This window comes from Heloderma suspectum, chromosome 1, assembly GCF_057233095.1.
Source record: "Heloderma suspectum isolate Gila_16-S chromosome 1, 16-S_ref, whole genome shotgun sequence".
Lineage (NCBI taxonomy): Eukaryota > Metazoa > Chordata > Lepidosauria > Squamata > Helodermatidae > Heloderma > Heloderma suspectum.
This window is the reverse complement of record NC_139458.1, coordinates 153,771,726-153,790,587: the sequence shown is the minus strand read 5'-3', so window position 1 is coordinate 153,790,587 and position 18,862 is coordinate 153,771,726. Positions and strand designations below refer to the sequence as shown.

Sequence of the window (18,862 nt, the reverse complement as noted above, 5' to 3'; positions counted from 1 at the left end):
GGAGGAATGTTACTTTTTCCTGTTGCCCCATACTCCAGCCTGCTAAGATTCCACTTCTAACCCATTCACCAGGACTTAATCCCAGAGCAGTCAAAAACCACCAGTTACTTACTGAACTGGTAATTTCTAAGACTACATCAGCAACCCTAGCAAGATACAAGTTTTTAAAAGCAGGAAAGAAAACAATGCTTAGGCTAGAACAGTGATTCTACAACAAATCCAGATATTTATGCTGAAATAAGTAAATGAAAGTAATACATGAAGGCCAAAGGCAAAGATGCACAGTATTAATTAACAAAGCATGTAAGACAAAGGGAAATAGATTCTTAAACTGCACTTAAAAGTGAGCCAGAACCAATTTTCAGTGCTGAGACATGCAACAGTATTTCTGAACATTTGCAGATTGTATATCCTTACCATAAACTATCACAATGAGAAGGTAAGTTCCCTTTAGAACTTAACTAGTGGAGATTAGACAAGCAGATATGGTCCAAGATTTTTTTGTGCCTGACATAGAAAATTCAATGGCAACACCCATGGTGATAAAAACATGCACAGAAGGAATTCATTTGTCACACTGAAAGAGGAGAAAAGGGGGCGGCACAACAGAGAGTTAACCACAAGCAGTTGGATTCAACGTTCTTTAGTACTTTAAGGGCCACTTCACGCATCAGTTGTATGGTCCATAGATACACTGTAAATAATACAGTTTGTATCATTTTGCTATCTAAATATATGATATTCAGGAAGTCTGCAAATGATGAAATGTCCCATCCCATCCCTGAGAGATGTGAAGTGCAGTTCATGTAATCAGATCTAACCAAGATGCTTTGTGTAAATGCAAATGCACCTTGGGGAAAGCCTGCTGACAAGCAGTTAATAGACCTGGATATAGACCTATGGTTTACCTCAAGGCATGACATTCCATCTTTTTTCTTCATAAAATATGGCACATGTTTTAGGATTTCTCTACCGAAGAGAAACATTTCCAAAGTATTTTAAAAGATCAAAGGGATTGACTGCTATTTCTGGGCTCAGAAGAGAGATTTTGAAACACACTTGTTTTTCTGTCTACAGTGAGGAAATGCTCTGGCCGGATATTTAGACAGAGGTGTGAGCTGTGTAAGAAGAAAAAGGATTTGGTGGAGCCTGGGATTTTAGGCTTACACCCTAGCATGATATTGTCTGAACCAATCTTATGACATGCTTTCGATTACTGCATTTTTAGACAGAGGTGTTTTTGCAGAATTGGGGTCACTGGGAGAGAGTAATCAAAACATCTTTCTTCTTAGTAAATCCCTGCACAAAATTGGGCATTCTGGGTAGGGTGGCCACTTGTGAATGGGCAAAAAGAGGACACACATTACCCAAAAAAAGGACAAAATAGGACACTGATTTGCATAAAATTTCTATATACGAATGATATGTATAGATGCAAATTTAGAAATTATAATAATTTAAATAGGAATGCAGTACATCTCACCATAGTGTGGAAGACTGTGTCCAGGTGAGCTGTGTGCCTTGCTCACTCTGCTCTCTGGGTGCTTTTGATAGGCAACATCAAGACCCAGCTCTTCCTTCTGATGGTTCTTTATCTTTAAACCGAACTTGGACAGGACTCAGCCCTTCAAATAGAGGATGCCTTCAAAACAGAGGACAGTCCTCTGTAAAAGAGGGCACACGGCCACTCTAAGGGCAACAAGGAATGAGGAAATTGCTCCAATTATTGCCCCAGTTATCACTTATCTGAACAATAAGCCTGTTTGACCTCAAGGACAATGATGGATAACATATTGGTTAGTCATAGTATGAAGCAATGACAAGCTTCACTGACCTGAAAAGCCATGATGTTAGGGTGGTAAAACTGCTACATTTATGCAATGCTGCTCCTTTACCATATATCCAAAGCTGTAATAATAAGAGGGTAGCAATGCAGCACTCTAGTGTACATGTATGTCTTGCCACCTCACTCCCCCATTTGACTGCTCCACCTCAAGCAATGGCATTCACAGACATATTCCTTGGCCCGACAAGCTAACTGTACATTGACCTCAGACATTTCATTCTCTTTAGCTTTCACTACTTCTGTTGTGAATATTCCACCCCCACAACCATCACTCTGGGTATGAAGGACATCCAAGCCCTCTATTTCCTGAAGAGATCGCAGTGGTGGTGGTGGTGGGGAGTTTGAGTCGGAGACAGTACACCCTTCAACGTGCTGCCAATGAGCCCCACTTCCTCACACAGAAATACACAACCTTCATTTTGGAAACAAAAGTTGAGCCTTCCTTCCACATCTGAACTGACTATGGGAGAAAGGGACTGAGCTCAAAGGAGAATATATATATATATGTATGTATGTATGTATGTGAGAATACAATTCATATTCTTTGAATATGGAGTTCAATATTAATTAAATTCATTGAATTTGGAGTAGGGGACAAATCAATTCGCTGTGAGGAATGGAAGGGGGTAAACAAGTGTATGTTACACTCATGATTCTTCCTTCTATACAATGTCCATTGAACTAATGATGCAATAGATTGAACTTTACAGCAGATTGCACTGCAAAACATGTTCTCTACCACTCAGTGACAATTCCTTCTGCAAGAGGGTCAGAGATGAATTCATACCTTTCAAGGCAATGCTTCTCTGAAGAGGCCTGCCTTAGATTTCAAGCACTCTTAGCCTAGTTTATCAAACACCCATCAGGTTGATGCATCATTATTCACCTAGTCTCCAGCTAGTGCATCTAATTTACTTTTTAAAATGACTGGCAAGAAGAGGTGCTTCCAAACATATACTCTCCTGACTGTTATCCTCAGGGGTTGCCCACTCTGCCTTGTGAAGTCTGAACCACAAGCATTCAGAATGCTACTTTGGTGGTGTATTCCCCTGCCAAGTGTCACCATCTGGTTGTACAGTTTACTTATCACTGACAGAAAAAGCCACACTCACTGATGTGTATATGCTGGCAATGAAGTGCAACACTCACAGAATTATCTCTCTGCCTTTCCTCTGCATTGGATCGAGTGAAAATCCTGCAACCAGGGGCTGGATGACGCAGAGTTGCCTGCCCCCTTCTTCCCTGGCAGCTCCCTGAAATAATACTCCTCCATGGGTTCTCCTGGAGTCAACTTATCTGGCACCTCTTTCTGGATGGATGGTGTAAGGATGTAGGTATATTAAAAAGAAGGGAGTGGCTCTGCCTGCAATTTCAATGGCTAGAGAGATATGGCGAGCAGTGTCTTGTCAGCTGCTGTTTGATCCATATTATCTCATGCTAAATGAACTTATAGGGGAATCCTGATCTGAAAATAGAGGCAATTTTTGTAGAAGAACTGGACTGATAGTAGAATTTATATGTTAGATCAGTTAATAGCACTGAATGAAGGATTTTTACCATTCTAATACTGTGGCTTAGATATCACAACATCTAGTGCTGAATGGCAATATCTTCAACCACAATACCTTTTAGTGTCTCTCTATGGGCCATCAGCACCTCCTATATTGCTGGAGGAATTGGATCTTCGCAGAAAGCTAAATCTGTAATAGCTGTTTATTAATGTCTTTCAAAATGTATTACTTTGGATGTTCAGAACGTTATGGTTGAATGGAACAGAGAATTAGAATGCTCTATGCAGCCTAATCAATGAAAAGTTGCCTTAGGTTTCATATGTTGTATTTTAGCTCTGCTAGATGTTGGCAATGTAATGACGATAATCTTTCATTGAGACATATGATGTGGGCATGCCCCAATGTGGCTTCTTCTTGGTTGGAAGTCATTACTTGTATTAATATTGTTTTATTGTTGAAATCTTTAGTAACTGTGGATGCTTGTGTGCTTTTAAATTATATTCCTGTAATGTGGGCACTAACAGCTGGACAGCAAAAGTGAACTTTGACAGCCCTTACAGCTGCAAAGATACTGCAAGCCAAGAAGGATAAACACCCACCACCTATCCTTCAATGGTCTTTGGTTCTTACTGCTCCCTGTGCATTTGAACGAGTCATCAATCTTGTTTGGATGCTTATTCAGATATATAGATTGTTTATAGTCATGTATATATTTAAGTTATGAATGTTGAATTACTGATATTGTTATGAACTGATTTCCCCCCGTTATACTTGAATGAAGAAAAAAGCAAAGAGCGTTTCCCTTCAGAAAACAAGCCTGCCCTACCATTAGACAAAGTGAGTTAGCATGGCTCAGGCAGCAGATTTGGGGGTTCCATTAAAGGACAGCAAATAGCCAATTATGCAGTTTATTACAGTATTTTCTTGTATTACCAGGGGATAAGTTTTGTATTTTCTGTCTCCAGTACCAAAATCTGTTAATTGGTCTGACTCCAAGAACACTTTGCCCTGGCGTGTGTCTGTCAATTGCACTGCACCTCACTGGATGCGCCCATTCTCGTCTGATCTCAGAAACTAAGCAGGGTCAGCCCTGGTTAGTACTTGGATGGGAGACCGCCTGGGAATCAGGCTTCCTGAACTGAGCAGGGGGTTAGACTCAATGGTCTTGTTTGCCCATTCCAACCCTATAATTCTATGTATTAATATTCTGCCCATCTGACTATGACATTGTAATCAAAAGACCACTACAGTTGTATTTCCTCTAAATAAACTACCAATAACCCTTCCATAAGCACCAGATTTGTAGGGCACATTAACATAATGCAATTGCATGCTAGTAATTCAGAGTCAGTGTTGCAAATCTGACAACAAAATTCCAATTTATAAAAAGGAATTAGGTTGACACCTTAGTGTACATCCCTCAAGGCCTTTGTTTGAGTTTTGTTGTTGTTCTTAAGCTACTGCATCTGTAACATTTATGTTATCCCAAGGTTGAAACACATAAGAATAAGCCCTAGTATTTACTGCACTGGTTTGATGAAATAATCTTATCTCCTAGTATTTGAAAGGTGACTCTATTAGTAAATATAAAAAGTGTCTGGCAAAGATCTTTTAATCATGGAGATAACTGTTTATGATAGCTGACTTCTATTAATTATCTTGCATATTCACCTTCACTTAATGTTGCCTTTAGGGGTTTCCTTGTAGAAAGGTGCTTCTATATCTTGACAGGAGTGAAATCTGCCTGTTTAGTAAATCACTAGCTGTTATCTTTTCCATCTGCAAAAAAAAAATATCTATTTTTTTAAAAAAGACACTGTAGCTTCTATGTTCCAGATATAAAAGCTGTTTGCAGTGTGCTCCACTGCATAAAAATACTGGACTTGGAAAGAGGAAGCCTGAGCTGAACTCCCTGTTCACCCAGCATCATTCTGGGTGGCCTTGAGCAAGTTATGATGAGCCTAGTCACCATCCTCTTCTGTAAAATGGGATCAGTATCAAATCTGATCATCTCTACAGGATTGCCATGAAGATGAATGAGAATGTCTTTGAAATACTTTGACATTACAAAATACAATAACGCAGTAAATACATTTTTCTCCTGAAAAGGGTATTACAGTCTGACACAGGGAGGATGAAGCCTTCACATAGACAATCTAAGAGAGGTGGAGAGAAACCTGAAGATTTTGAGGGCCAGTTTATACATTTAGTAGAATCAAGTGATAATCCTTTATCTGGATTGTTCCACTTCATGCTGCAGGTGGGGGACAGTATATTTGAATGCTCCCCATATAAAAAGATGCTCTACATATACAAATTGAGCATGTCAGGGAGATGTGATATGTGGACTCTGCCTCTACAGTCTGCATCAGAAATAATCTGTGGAGCCCAGATGATTTAGCCCTCCAGCTGTCAGGCAAAATAAGGTGGGTCCTTATCAGGTTGCATTCCTATTCTGGTGCCTCAAGATAAACCCTCCCACCCCATCTACCCCTTTTTCCTTATTTGCTGGCAAGGTAAGCGGGGAGGATTTGTAGTGAGTCTCATCATAGGACCTCCATCAGAACACAGGCACTGCCATGAGCAATCACAGCAGGGTTGGAAACCGTATTGCTAAGGTTCCCAACATCTCTGGATGCAGCCGCACATGCCTGGTTCTTTGTCTCGGAACATTCTCATAAAATTCTATATTCCCCATAGCTCCAAGCAGCCCTGAATGCTTCTGTGAGCATGGAATCATAGAATCATAGAATAGTAGGTTGGAAGGAGCCTACAAGGCCATCGAATCCAACCCCCTACTCAATGCAGGAATCCAAGTCAGAGCATCCCTGACAGATGGCTGACCAGCCTTGTCTTGAATGCCTCCAGTGTGGGAGAGCCCACCACCTCCCTAGGTAATTGTTGTATTGCTCTAACAGTCAGGAGGTTTTTCCTGATGTTCAGCCGGAATCTGGCTTCCTGTAACTTGAGCCCATTATTCCATGTCCTGCACTCTGGGATGATTGAGAAGAGATCCCAGCCTTCCTCTCAGTGACAACCTTTCAAGTACTTGAAGAGCGCTATCATATCTCCCCTCAGTCTTCTCTTCTCAAGGCTAAACATGTCCAGTTCTTTCAGTCTCTCTTCATAAGGCTTTGTTTCCAGTCCCCTGATCATCTTTGTTGCCCTCCTCTGAACCCTCTCCAGTTTGTCTGCATCCTTCTTAAAATGTGGTGCCCAGAACTGGACACAGTACTCCAGATGAGGCCTAACCAGTGCTGAGTAGAGGGGAACGAGTACTTCCCAGGATTTGGAAGCTATGCTTCCATTAATGCAGCCCAAAAGAGCATTTGCCTTTTTTGCAGCCACATCACATTGTTGGCTCATATTCAGCTTGTGATCGACAACAATTCCAAGATCCTTCTCGCTTGTAGTGTTGTTGAGCCACGTATCCCCCATCTTGTAACTGTGCATTTGGTTTCTTTTTCCTAGGTGCAGAACTTGGCATTTATCCCTATTAAATGTCATTCTGTTGTTTTCTGCCCAGCCCTCCAGTCTATCCAGATCACTTTGAATTTTGTTTCTGTCTTCCAAAGTATTAGCTATCCCGCCCAATTTTGTGTCATCTGCAAATTTGATCAGCATTTCCCACACCTCCTCCTCCAAGTCATTAATAAAAATGTTGAAGAGCACTGGGCCCAGGACTGAGCCCTGTGGTACCCCGCTCATTACCTCTCCCCACTTTGAGAAGGTCCCATTGATAAGCACTCTTGGAGTCCGATTCTGTAGCCAACTGTGGATCCACCGGATCGTTGTTTCATCTAGCCCACTTTGAGCTAGTTTGCTCATCAGGATATCATGGGGTAGTTTGTTGAAAGCTTTGCTGAAGTCAAGGTATATTATGTCCACAGCATTCCCACAGTCCACAAGAGAGGTTACTTGATCAAAAAATTAGATCAGATTCGTCTGGCAGGATTTGTTCTTGACAAATCCATGTTGGCTTCGAATAATCACTGCATTGTTTTCATGGTGCTTACAGATGGATTGCTTTATAATCTGCTCCAGAATTTTCCCAGGGATGGATGTCAGACTGACTGGTCTGTAGTTCTTCCTTTTTACCCTTTTTGAAGATAGGGACAACATTAGCCCTCCTCCAGTCATCTGGCACTTCACCCATCCTCCAGGATTGCTCAAAGAGAATAGACAGCGGTTCTGAGAGTTCTTCTGCCAGTTCCTTTATGACTCTAGGATGCAGTTCATCTGGCCCTGGAGATTTGAACTCATTCAAAGTAATTAGGTGTTCCTTGACCATATGCCTATTGATCTGAAGCTGAAATCCTGCCCCTTCAGCCTGAATCACCTAGGATGAAATCCTGAGGTCCTTCATGATAGAGCTGTAGAGTTCTCTCCACCATTATCCTCACCAATGTAAATTTGAGAAAAGGAAAGGAAGGCTTGCTGCAGGGTGGAGGGACTTGAATGAATGCATTTAGGATCAGCCCAGACTCTGGAGAGTTTGGGGTTGATCCTAAATGGATTTTAGGGTGGACCTATAAAACCTGATGTCCGAAACCAATATCACCCACCTATTTGCAGACTACGACCTATCACTAATACAGTTCTTTCATCTCCAGGGAGGTTTCTCTTCCGTCCAACCACCAAATGTTCAACCTGCCACTTGTAGCTAGAATTAGAATGAAGTCCAAGGAAAGCTTTACCACTTGATTCTGTTAAATCAAATGGTCCTTGGATTCTACCAAAAGATCCTCCTAAGGCAAGGAGGGCTAGTGGGAGAGAAGGACGAGAGACTTTAGGTCTCCCTAAGAATGGCAAATATAATTCAAGCTAGTAGTGTTCACTCATTTCAAGGAGTCTTTTGCAAGGGGTGGGGTCACAAAGAGAAGGTTAGTGGGGAAAAAGAGGAAAATTTCATTTGCAGAGGAGGGCCTCAAAGCCCTCTACAACAAAATAAATCTACTACTGTTTTGTGCTGATTGGGTTATTAAGTGGGAGGAACAAGTCTTGCCCCTATCAAGAAATGCACAGCTTGGTACAGGAGGGAGGAGCTAGGAAGGAATTTCTACCTCTCCTAGCCCAGTCCTTTGTGGGAACTCCGGCTCCCTACCAATACCAATGACAGATTAGTCTTTCAGATGACAATTGTATTGTGCAATGACTAAAGCCATGTCTTCTTCATAAGACTGGCTGCTTCAGTGCCAAGAGTTGTTTGCTTCACAACCCTCCATCACGTGATAAATATACTCCCTCCACAAACTGTACTGCCTCAGACAGAAGATTAGCTTTTTCCTCAGTGTTTCTACAACCACAGTTGCTGTCAAAGGAACCCCCTGGAAATAAGAGGCTAATTGAGAGAACCTTGGAGAATTGATTTTTGAATGGGATGGAGAAAAGAGAATGTTGTATTGGCTTGTCTATATGAGATCCTCTTGAGGTGTTGCAAGGTTATTGTATGCACAAAAGTGGAAGAATGAAACAATACCAACTGTGAGCGAGTGGATCATGAAAATGATGGAGCCGGCAGAGATGGCAAAACTTACTATTATGATTAAAGAAGGATCAACAACTAAATTTATGTTAGATTGGAAACCTTTTATAGAATTTGTACATGAAATAGAGAAAAATGATATCTATGTATGTGGATTTTGAACTCTGAGATGGTTAATTCTCTTTTTTGTTGTTGTTGTTGTTGTTAAAATTAGGAGAGAAATGAGATAATGTTTGTGAACTCAATGTATGATATACAACTAAGATAAGAAGTAGAGAATAATAATAAGCATTTGTTGTGTAAGGGGAGCCAAAGGTAGATATCTTACAATCTTAAGAGATATTTTAGTGTATGTGTACTGTGTGTTTATGTTGTTGTTGTTGTGTTTTGTTTTTCTTTAAAAAATAAATATTATTATATCAAAAAAAAGAGATCCTCTTGAGGTGACAAACCATTAGCAGCCTCATGATGGTGGTAACTTTAGGTGACTCAATGATTCCTTACACAGGTAAATATTGGTTTCAATTAAACTACGCCTTTGAGTAGTCACTGCCTCATGAATTGTAGTCAGCCGTATGTGAACTACCTCAAGCCAATTACCTTTTGAAGAACATATCTATGCCGCAACATTCAGATTTGTCTTTGGGAGTTTCAAAACATGATAAACCTCACCACCACCACTCATCCAGCAGATGGTTCAAATACAGGTATGAACAATTAAGAAATACAGACTCACATGGTGCGTAGAACATCACTAATACAGAAGAATGCTCCTTGATAAACTTGTCAAAGTCCTCATCTGTTAGGTGATACACAGCATTATCCTCTTCTGACCAAGGAATCTCAGGAGTCTGTGGCTTAGGTGGCTGAGGACTACATAAAAAAAACAAGTAAGGTATAGAAGAAGCTACTAGGAAATAAATAGCAGCTGCCTTGCCCAAATGGATCTCAAGAAGTTCAGCTTCCCCCCCCCCCACACACACACACAGTTTTTTGGCCCAGGGACCAATCCAGTAGGCTAAGTGATGTCAAGGGGACAGGGCCATTCTCCCAAAGCCCCTGCCTTGATGTCATCCACCCCCACCTCATCCATTTTTCCTTTCTCCATGCCTCTCTCTGCATGGAGATAGGGACTCTGCTGATGCTTGGAGAAGCAGTTCCTCCAAGCACCAGCTACATCGGGTGCTTCCCTTGTGCACCCCAATTAGGCTGGCATGGGAAGACAAAAGACAGAGCTCCTCTAAGCACCAGCCAAGTGGGGCGTCTCCATCACACACTGCACTCCGTCCCAAAGGGAAGGGCCTCTGCTGGTGCTTGGAGGAGCTCTGTGTCTCTCTCTGCACTAAGAAATGCAGAAGTGGATGGGCATGATGTCATGGGAGGGTTGATGGAGGTTCGTCCATAGGCTGGATTGGGAACATCTATGGGTCAAATTTGGCCCATGGGCTGGAGGTTCCTCACTGCTGCTTGAGGGGAATAACCACTGATAAGAAGATAGAAGAGTGGGACGATTTGGTTGGAGGAGACATCAGACACTGAAATTTGTAAAAACAGCAGAAATAATTTTGTTATGAACAAAAACAGCCTTACGATGGAACAGCACGCATGCTTTATTAACCTCGTTCTTTTTCTTTGCTAAAATACTTCAACTGAGATTTGACAATAAATTAGACAATAATAATAATAATAACAATAATAATAATAATAATAATATTGTTTAGCATACAAAATGTACTATTCAATACTCTAAGTTATATCAAATTCATACATGCTCTTCATGTCATGATACCCAGCATAGCCAAAAATGAATGTATAGATACGCTTTGTAAAATATCATCCAGCTTGGGGGGTGGGGGGAGCAAATGTGCATACAAAGAATGCAACAAGCACAAGGAAAAACCGAGCAGGAATCACCAGGCAGTAAGTGAATCAAGCTTTATAGAGTAGAACAATCCCAAACTGGTTGCCCAGTAGAATGAACCACTTCCAAATTATGCCTTTTTACTTCATGCAACATCTTTTCAGTTGCCATTAAAACTAACAGCTCAGAAACACATGTTTCATGACAAAGCCAATTTTTGTGTCTCAGTCCACAAAAATAAAATAAAATAAAATAAAATAAAATAAAATAAAATAAAGGACTTTGCATGTAGCATAGCTCTTTGTACCCAAGCCCCTTCAGTGAGGGTCCAGAGTTTGGGGAAATACATTACGTCAATTTGAATTTTAGTCTGGATTCCAAAGAGCCTGAAATACTTCCCAGTTACTTTGAAGAATACCATCATTAATGAAAATGGTGAACAGCAGATCCATGTCTGTCCTTATGCACCAGTACCTGTTTTAGGTAGCAGAACATAAAGGAATTGCCAACAGAGTGCTCTTTTAAAATCACTCATGTCTCTATCTTCATGTATATAGGTATTATACGTACTTAAGGGACCATGTCAGGGGACAATTTCTAATTCCTTTTGCGCCTCCCAGGTAAATAGCTCCTTACTTTACATGAGAAAAACAACAGCATAAATAAAACACCGTTTATATAATGTAATGATATGAAGTGTTTATACAGTGCCATTTCTAAGAGCTCAAAACATTTTATGCGCGTTCTCTCAATTATCCTGGCTACAACCGTGACATAGGACAGCATTGTGGCTATATTACCGGTGGAGATGCTGAGGGACCAGTGAGCTCACGGCTGTGATCAGATATGAAAAACAGATTTCGAGCTCATAACTCATGCTCTGACACAGTGTGCTACATTGGGGTTTATAAAAAATAAACTAAGCAGCTTAGCTCAGACTACAGCACTGTCAGAATCTACAGGGGCTCAAACTGACAATATTTGGATCTGGATCTGTGAGCCACAGAATGACAGGTTGCAGCATCTGCCTAGGCAGTGAAAGACCCTCAGGTCCTGGGCTGGCCCTGCCCAGCAAGACCGAACATTGGAACTCCAGGACATGAAGGATGATAAGAGGACTTCTTGATTCAGTGAGGTCTTGCTTGACAAGCAACATGGTCTTCCTGAACTCTGGTGAGTGCCTGTGCATCCTTCAATTGTCCCTTAGTCCTGACTTCTGGCTTGCTCCTTGGTCCTGCCTCCTGGTTTGCCCTTCAGTCCTGGCTTCATCCCACTGTTCTGATCCTGGCTGCTTCTCCTCAGTTCTGGTTCATTGGTTCTAAATCCTGGTGTGCTCTTTGGCTCCAACTCTCTCAAACAACTTCTGTCTTGTGGCTCATCTCAGACCACTGCCTACAGCCTAGTCCTTACAAAGATAAATTGGTAGCTGCATCTCACCAGAAAATAATAATAGTAAGGATAATACTAATACTGATAAGCTGGCATTTGTATCATGCTTTGGAGTACTGAAATGGCTTCACAGACTTTCTCAGTAAGTTTACAATAGCTTCGTAAGTAAGGTGGGCATTATCATCCGCATACCACAGTTGGGGGCTGAGGCTGAGACACTGGTTTGATTAAAAACTTTCAGTGAATTAATGTCTCAACAAATGAGATCTGAAATGAGTTTTTCCTGGTTCTCATACTTAGCCATTATACTACACAAGCCTTAAATATCTAAGTACATTATGTACTAATAATACTACCCATACATACATATAAATATAAGAGAATATATAGGCAAAGTAAAGTAGTGGGTCTAAAAATATGGGAGAGGGGAAACAAGTGGTTTTCTCCCTATTGCATCACTATAGAGATCAGGGCAGGGGTGTCAGCCTTTTTTTTTTCTTTTTCTTTTTTACAGCAAGAGGACCAAATTCAATTTATTTTGGCATAAGCTTCTGGGATAAGCCTTCACTCACTTCATCAGATGCATGGAGTGTTATTGAGAGTTTCAGGTAGTTATACAGTGCATATGGTGGTGGGGACTGTGAACAGTGAGGTCAGAAAGTACTGGCAATGATAATCGCATTATTAACAGTAGCCATTTACAAAACAGCTCCAGCTGATAACACAAACATCTTGGCACTAGGTAAACCAATTAATACAAGTAGACCTGTATGACACATAACAGCAATTCATGGCTTGTTTAACCCCACCAGGGTGAGCATGTACACTGCCTCCTGCACGCGTGCCACTTCTGCTTTGCATCTGCTTTTATAAACAACTCCAAAACACCCAGGTCCTGGCTTGTTTGATGTGACACGTGAACCTAGAACTGAGTTGCTGAGCAACAAATAATCCAGAGTTTTAAACCAACAACAAACCATGGGCTCAAACTCTGGGTTGTTTGTCCTTCAACAACCCAGATTTCCAGGGTCAGATGTTGCATCAAACAACCCAGGAACAGGGGATTCCTGGTTGTTTATGAATGTTGATGCAAAGTGGAAGTGGCAAATGGGCAGCATGATCGCTCACTGTCATATGGCCCCAACTAACTATGGATTGTTTAATCCACTGTTAGTCATTATGTGTGAACTGGGCCTCAGAGCTGTCGATGGAATTAATAACAGTTTCAATTCTAAATCAACAGTCTCTCGCTCTAATGGCTGACTTACAAGAACATTTTCTCGGCTCCTGTCCTCAAAAGCCTCTTCTCTTCCTGAGATTTATTGATGACATCTTTATTATCTGGACTCACAGACAGGATAACAAAGCCCTAACCAAGTTTCACTAGGACTTCAATAACAAAATGAGTAAACACTGCATAACCTTGTGTTGGGTGAACCAGGTCACTGAGCTGGTTTGCATGTAATGCTAAGCCACTGTGGGTTAATTAGCATGTGGGGCTTCGCAGTGTGCACTGGTTGCCATTTTGAATGTGCAAGCCACGGCAGGAGTGCATGGTGGCTTATCGTATTGTGTGAACTTGGACAGTGACACAACAAGCCACAGCACAGCCATGGTTGTTCTAGGATTATCCAAGAGTTGTTTAACCCTTGCATAACTCACACCCCCTGCGTTCATGCGTCATGGCTTGCATATTCAGAATGGTGGCTGGTGGCCCCACAGTGGCTGGTGGCCCCTATGAGGCCCCATGGGTTAGTCAACCCATGATGACTTAGTGTTACATGCAAACCGGCCCATTGTGCCCCAAGATTGTAGGACTCTGAAGAGGTTGCCCCTTCAGTATCTGTTTTACCTCTTTAAATGCTTTTAACTATTCTTCTACAAATTTCATTTTCCTCCTAAACCCTCATAATCTACAGAATCCATTCTCCCATACTTCACCATGTCGCTTTCCTATTGTGCTGGTGAGTATTAGATTGTGAGTCTGTAGAAAATGATTCTTCCCTTTTTCTTTTTATGATTGCACAACAACTAGATGTTTTAGGCACTTCACATATAAGATGTTGATGACAGCAGAGAAGCAAAGCCCAGAACAAGCTGCGAGCAGTGTACAAGCGTACCTCTCTCTTGCACAACTCCTATGTAGAACACTTATTACTAAGCAGATCTATGAACTTTTTTTTGAATTGGAACCAAAAAGCAACAAAAGGCAATGGCATACAAATGCACATATGTATCTCAAAACCTGGAAAAGCTGGGAAATTTATGAAGAGTAGAAGGCAATGAGTACAGATATTTGCAGGAGGGGGAAGAAGGGATACTCTTTCGCATGCTTGAGGTGTGATGCGATAACAGAGCAACAGTCAGCAAGGTAATTCCCCATTAAAAAGAGCAGCATGAGAAAATGGGCATAGCTGGTTGAAGGACCAGCCTAGCATGAATAATTTTAGGTAATTCTATTGTAATGCTACAGGTAAATTGTCACACACATTAATTCTTGTAAGTAAACCTGTTTTTAAACTACTTTCTGCACTCTCTTTGGAGCACTGTAATGCTGTTCAGTAAATATTTAATATCTTGTAGTCTGTTATTCAAATTGAGCTTGGGATACATTTCACAATGGCAGAAGAACTGCAGGCAATAAGTATTAATACAGTGAGTTAAATAGTTAATAATTAAGGATTGCTGTAGAGAAAAATAACCTGAGTATACGAAAGCTAGAAGAGACCTCTCAAATGATTTATATAGCACCATTGATGTGCATGGTATTCTAAAGAACAAGAGATAGGTCCTGCTCCTCAGGAGCTTACAATTTTGAATTAGACCCAGGGCAACTTGTGGCCCTCCAGACATTCTGGCCTACAACTCCCATCAGCCCTAACCAGCATAGCAAATGGTGAGAGATTATGGGAGTTGTAAGCCAAAACCTCTGGAGGGCCAAACGTTCCCCACCGTTGCCATAGAAAGAGGAGAGGAAGAAGGAGACAAGGGGTAAACAGAGAAGGAACACACATTCCAGTTACATGTACTCAGGCATGCTTTGATTATGGGATGAGGGATTATTGGCAAAGGTGAATTCTGAGAAGGGATTTGAAAGGAGAGAGGGAGGCAGCACCATGTAGGTATTCTGGGCTGGAGTTCCATGGAGCATCAACAAAAGAAGGGCAGAGGGGTTGAAGGAATCAAAACTTTTGGGATGGCTGATGGTGGAGTTGGTGCAATACAAAGAACATAGGAAGCTATTTAATACCAGGTCAGACTTTTTGTCCATCTAGTTTGATACTGTCAATGCTGACTGGCAGCAGCTCTCCATGGTCTCAAGCAAGGGCCTTTCCCAAATTGGGTAGCGGTGGTGTTGGTGAGGTACTGCATGCTGAATTTTGCTTAGGCATATACAAAAAGATTTCAAGCTTTGGTTTTTCATATTTTAAGCTCCGGATGGCAGCAGGCAGTAAACAAAGTCAGCCATTGAAAGTTGGAGATTTTTGGAACTTCAAGTGTTCCATTTTTTAAATTCCCAACCAGACATAGTCACATCTTTTAAAAAATTATGATATTGACATGGATTCAGTTTGGACAAAATTTGGAAGGGTTAGGTATTTTGCGCACGGCATTCGGGGCACTGAGTGTGGAATGATGGCATAAGGTTCCCTAGCTATCTGCTGTGTGGATGCTCTGGTGCAGAGCTCTGTCCCAACGTAGTAGCAGACACAAAAAATACCTTCCCAAGCCAAGGGCAGGAGGATGTCATATGTAGGGTGGAGGCTGGTACAGCTAAGAGGCTCTTTTGGCTGCAATTTTCCTTAAAAATGCAGCAAAAAGAGATCCTCAGTCTGGGCTGGGATCTGGCAACCGGGGACTTTGAAGACAGCCTTGAGGGAAAAGGACTAGGAACATGCCCAATTTTAAATTTCCAGCCCTGTGTAAATTTCCTTATTTCTTTTCCTTGCATTTGTCTCCAAGAACAGGTGCTTTTCACACACACACACACACACACACACACACACTGCACCTGGACTTGAAAATTCTGCATCTAGACAACAGAAACCTGGGCTCTCTCTAAATTGTGCTTTGATTCAGGTACTTCCTCTGTTCATCTGTCCTGCACAAGAGGAATCCCAGAATCTGTCTTTTGTGTGAACAGAAAGAGCCCAGACAACATGGATTCTTCAGTCACTTGTACTGGTCTTGCATTCACAAGTCCTTGAAGAATCAGAACAGAAAGAGGCATTATTTCTTTTTTAAAAACCCATTATCAGCCCATAACAGGTGGCTGAATTAATTGGCAAAGTTGTTTGTTCTTCGTGTTCTTTTTAATTAGTTTTGTTATTTCCCATATAGTGCCTACATATGTCCTACCATTCTTCAATTACACTTTTCAGGCCTTCCTGAATCGTTGCTACAGAGCACTGGACCACTCATACTATAGATTCCTTTGAGTAATTAATTACTATTACTGTGCCTATGTGGGCAGGCTTATACTGTATACAAATTATAACCGCAACCTCAATTATGGGTAGCTTCCAACTAAAGGACGGTTTCTGAATATGAATTCCCACCCCCACCTGCCCCCAATATTGATTTCTTTTAGGGGAGGGAAGAAAAGCTGCTGCATCACTTTGCCTTTTGGGAAATTATTAAGTGTGCATTGGAAATTAATTGAAGACAAACAGCTGTCTTTAGCTCTGGACAGCTGAAATATCAGGCAAAGCCCAAAGTGGCTTGTTAGCAGAGATTATCACTGGGAAGAGGTTGCAGCTGTTCTGTTTGCCTTCAGTAGCTGCAGTCAATAGCTGTCACAGCACCGATATAAACGCATTGCATATTATGGGGATTATCAGACTATAATGTAGGCAGATTGAAGGGAAGAAAAAGAAAAACTCAAGACACTTCTAATGTTTCACATGTGGTAGCCAAGAGATAAGGGCATCCTTGCTGAGCCAAGACGCAAAGAAAAAGGTACAGGTGATGAAGGCATACATCACTGCTCAGGGGGATGAAAGAAAATCTCTCTCTCTCTCTCTCTCTCTCTCTCTGCATTCGGAATTGCTTTCTTAATAAAGCAAAAGAGGCATTAATGCTAAGGTCAAGATTTCCCTCGTTGATCCACACAGTAGGTATCCAATGCACTTAATATTCTATACCATAACAGAGAGCAGCCTGGATGCTATATGATGTTCCTGAATCCTGACCTCTCCCAGCTCTGCTATATACATACATCCATTCTCTAAAGCATTTAGGGCAAACTATAGGTCACTGGACACTTGCCCCAGCCCCCAATAACCTAGGCCACTAAAGTAGTTTTCATATGTGCCATCATCACTGTTTTCACTTACAAAATAACAACATATTACATAGAATCAATAGCTACACAACTCTGTTTATTCATGGGTATACTTAGAAATAGACTGCAGTCAGGCATACAGGGGTGCATACATTTCCAAGTAATGTGAGATGAGAGGCAGGAGATGAGAAAGTGATTTAAAGGGGAAAAATTCCACAATCACCCACCCAATTATACATGTGGAATCAGAGATTTGTGAGGATCAAAAGCAATCAAGGTTACTAATCTTTCATAGCATAATAGCCGATACACCCATGCAAATCTCAGCTCAGCTATGAACTCACAGAGTTGCCTTAAGGCAATTCTACTATCTTCTCAACTTCATCCCTACCCCCAAACCTCTAATTTGGATAATTATATTAGCCTCTATTGCAGGTTATTATTAGAATACCTCAGATAATGAATATGAAGGGCTTTGAGCACTAAATATTTTTATAACTCTTTTCTTAAGTGGTGCCATCATCTTCATCACCATCACAATCCACCCCCACCCACCCCAACACATCACATCACCCTACACAGTCCACAGAACAATGCACTGCCTCCACGTTCCTGCAGAACAAATATTTCCAAAGCACGTCTGGCAGGAGGCATAGAGCAGTATCCAATAAGACACAAGTACCAGCATAAATTATTTTATTTATTTATTTATTTATTTATTTATTTATTTCATTTCTATACCGCCCAATAGCCGAAGCTCTCTGGGCGGTTCACAAAAATTAAAATTATGTTGTGCTAGCATAAAAGGCCTCTAATGTAATGCCGTTGCACCAGCTAACGTAATGCCATGCATTAGTATTTCCTCAGTAGGGCCTGTTGACCTCTAATGTAATGCCATCACATCAGCTGGTGCGACAGGAATCCCATCACACTAGATAATGCTATTGGTGCCTATCTAGAGGTCCCTTACAATAGCACAATGTAAGTTACGTTAGCACTCCTGTCTTACTGGATACTGCCCTAAATACATGGACATACTCAAGTGACAAGAACAGTAAGTCCAAGTGATGTCCAAATGCTATCCGTGAACTTCAAATGGCTCATACACTGTGGAGTAAAGTAAATTCTCTTAGCAATATAGTACCAGAAAGACAATACACACCTTTGAAACACATGGTGCATTTAAAATGGTGTGATCTAGCATGTAGGCTCTTGCATTCTTTCTGTATCTGGTTTTACTTTCATTCCAACACCAACTTATACATTTCCTAAAAGATGCATCTGCCAATCAATTTGGCTTGGTCTCCTAGTCCCTTCTCTGAAAGATGATTCTATCCAAATCTAGAATCTAACTTGCTAAACATGAAAGTGTTTGCTTCATTTTGTTCCATGTCAAAAATGTTTTACTGGAGCTGGTGAACATGATCAATAAATTATTAAATAAAAAATAAAACCAAGAAACCCAGTGCCATCCTAGGAATCATGT

At 41.2% G+C, this 18,862-nt stretch overlaps 1 protein-coding gene across 1 annotated transcript in view; it reads right to left on the bottom strand.

Moving 5' to 3' along the window:
* PDIA5 (protein disulfide isomerase family A member 5) overlaps window positions 1-18,862 on the bottom strand; it is a 211,270-nt gene that overhangs the window by 66,178 nt on the left and 126,230 nt on the right. Inside the window, exon 11 of the mRNA XM_084807405.1 lies at window positions 9,579-9,715. Coding sequence (XP_084663531.1) covers window positions 9,579-9,715 — 137 coding nt within the window. The remainder of the gene's footprint in view (window positions 1-9,578; window positions 9,716-18,862) is intronic.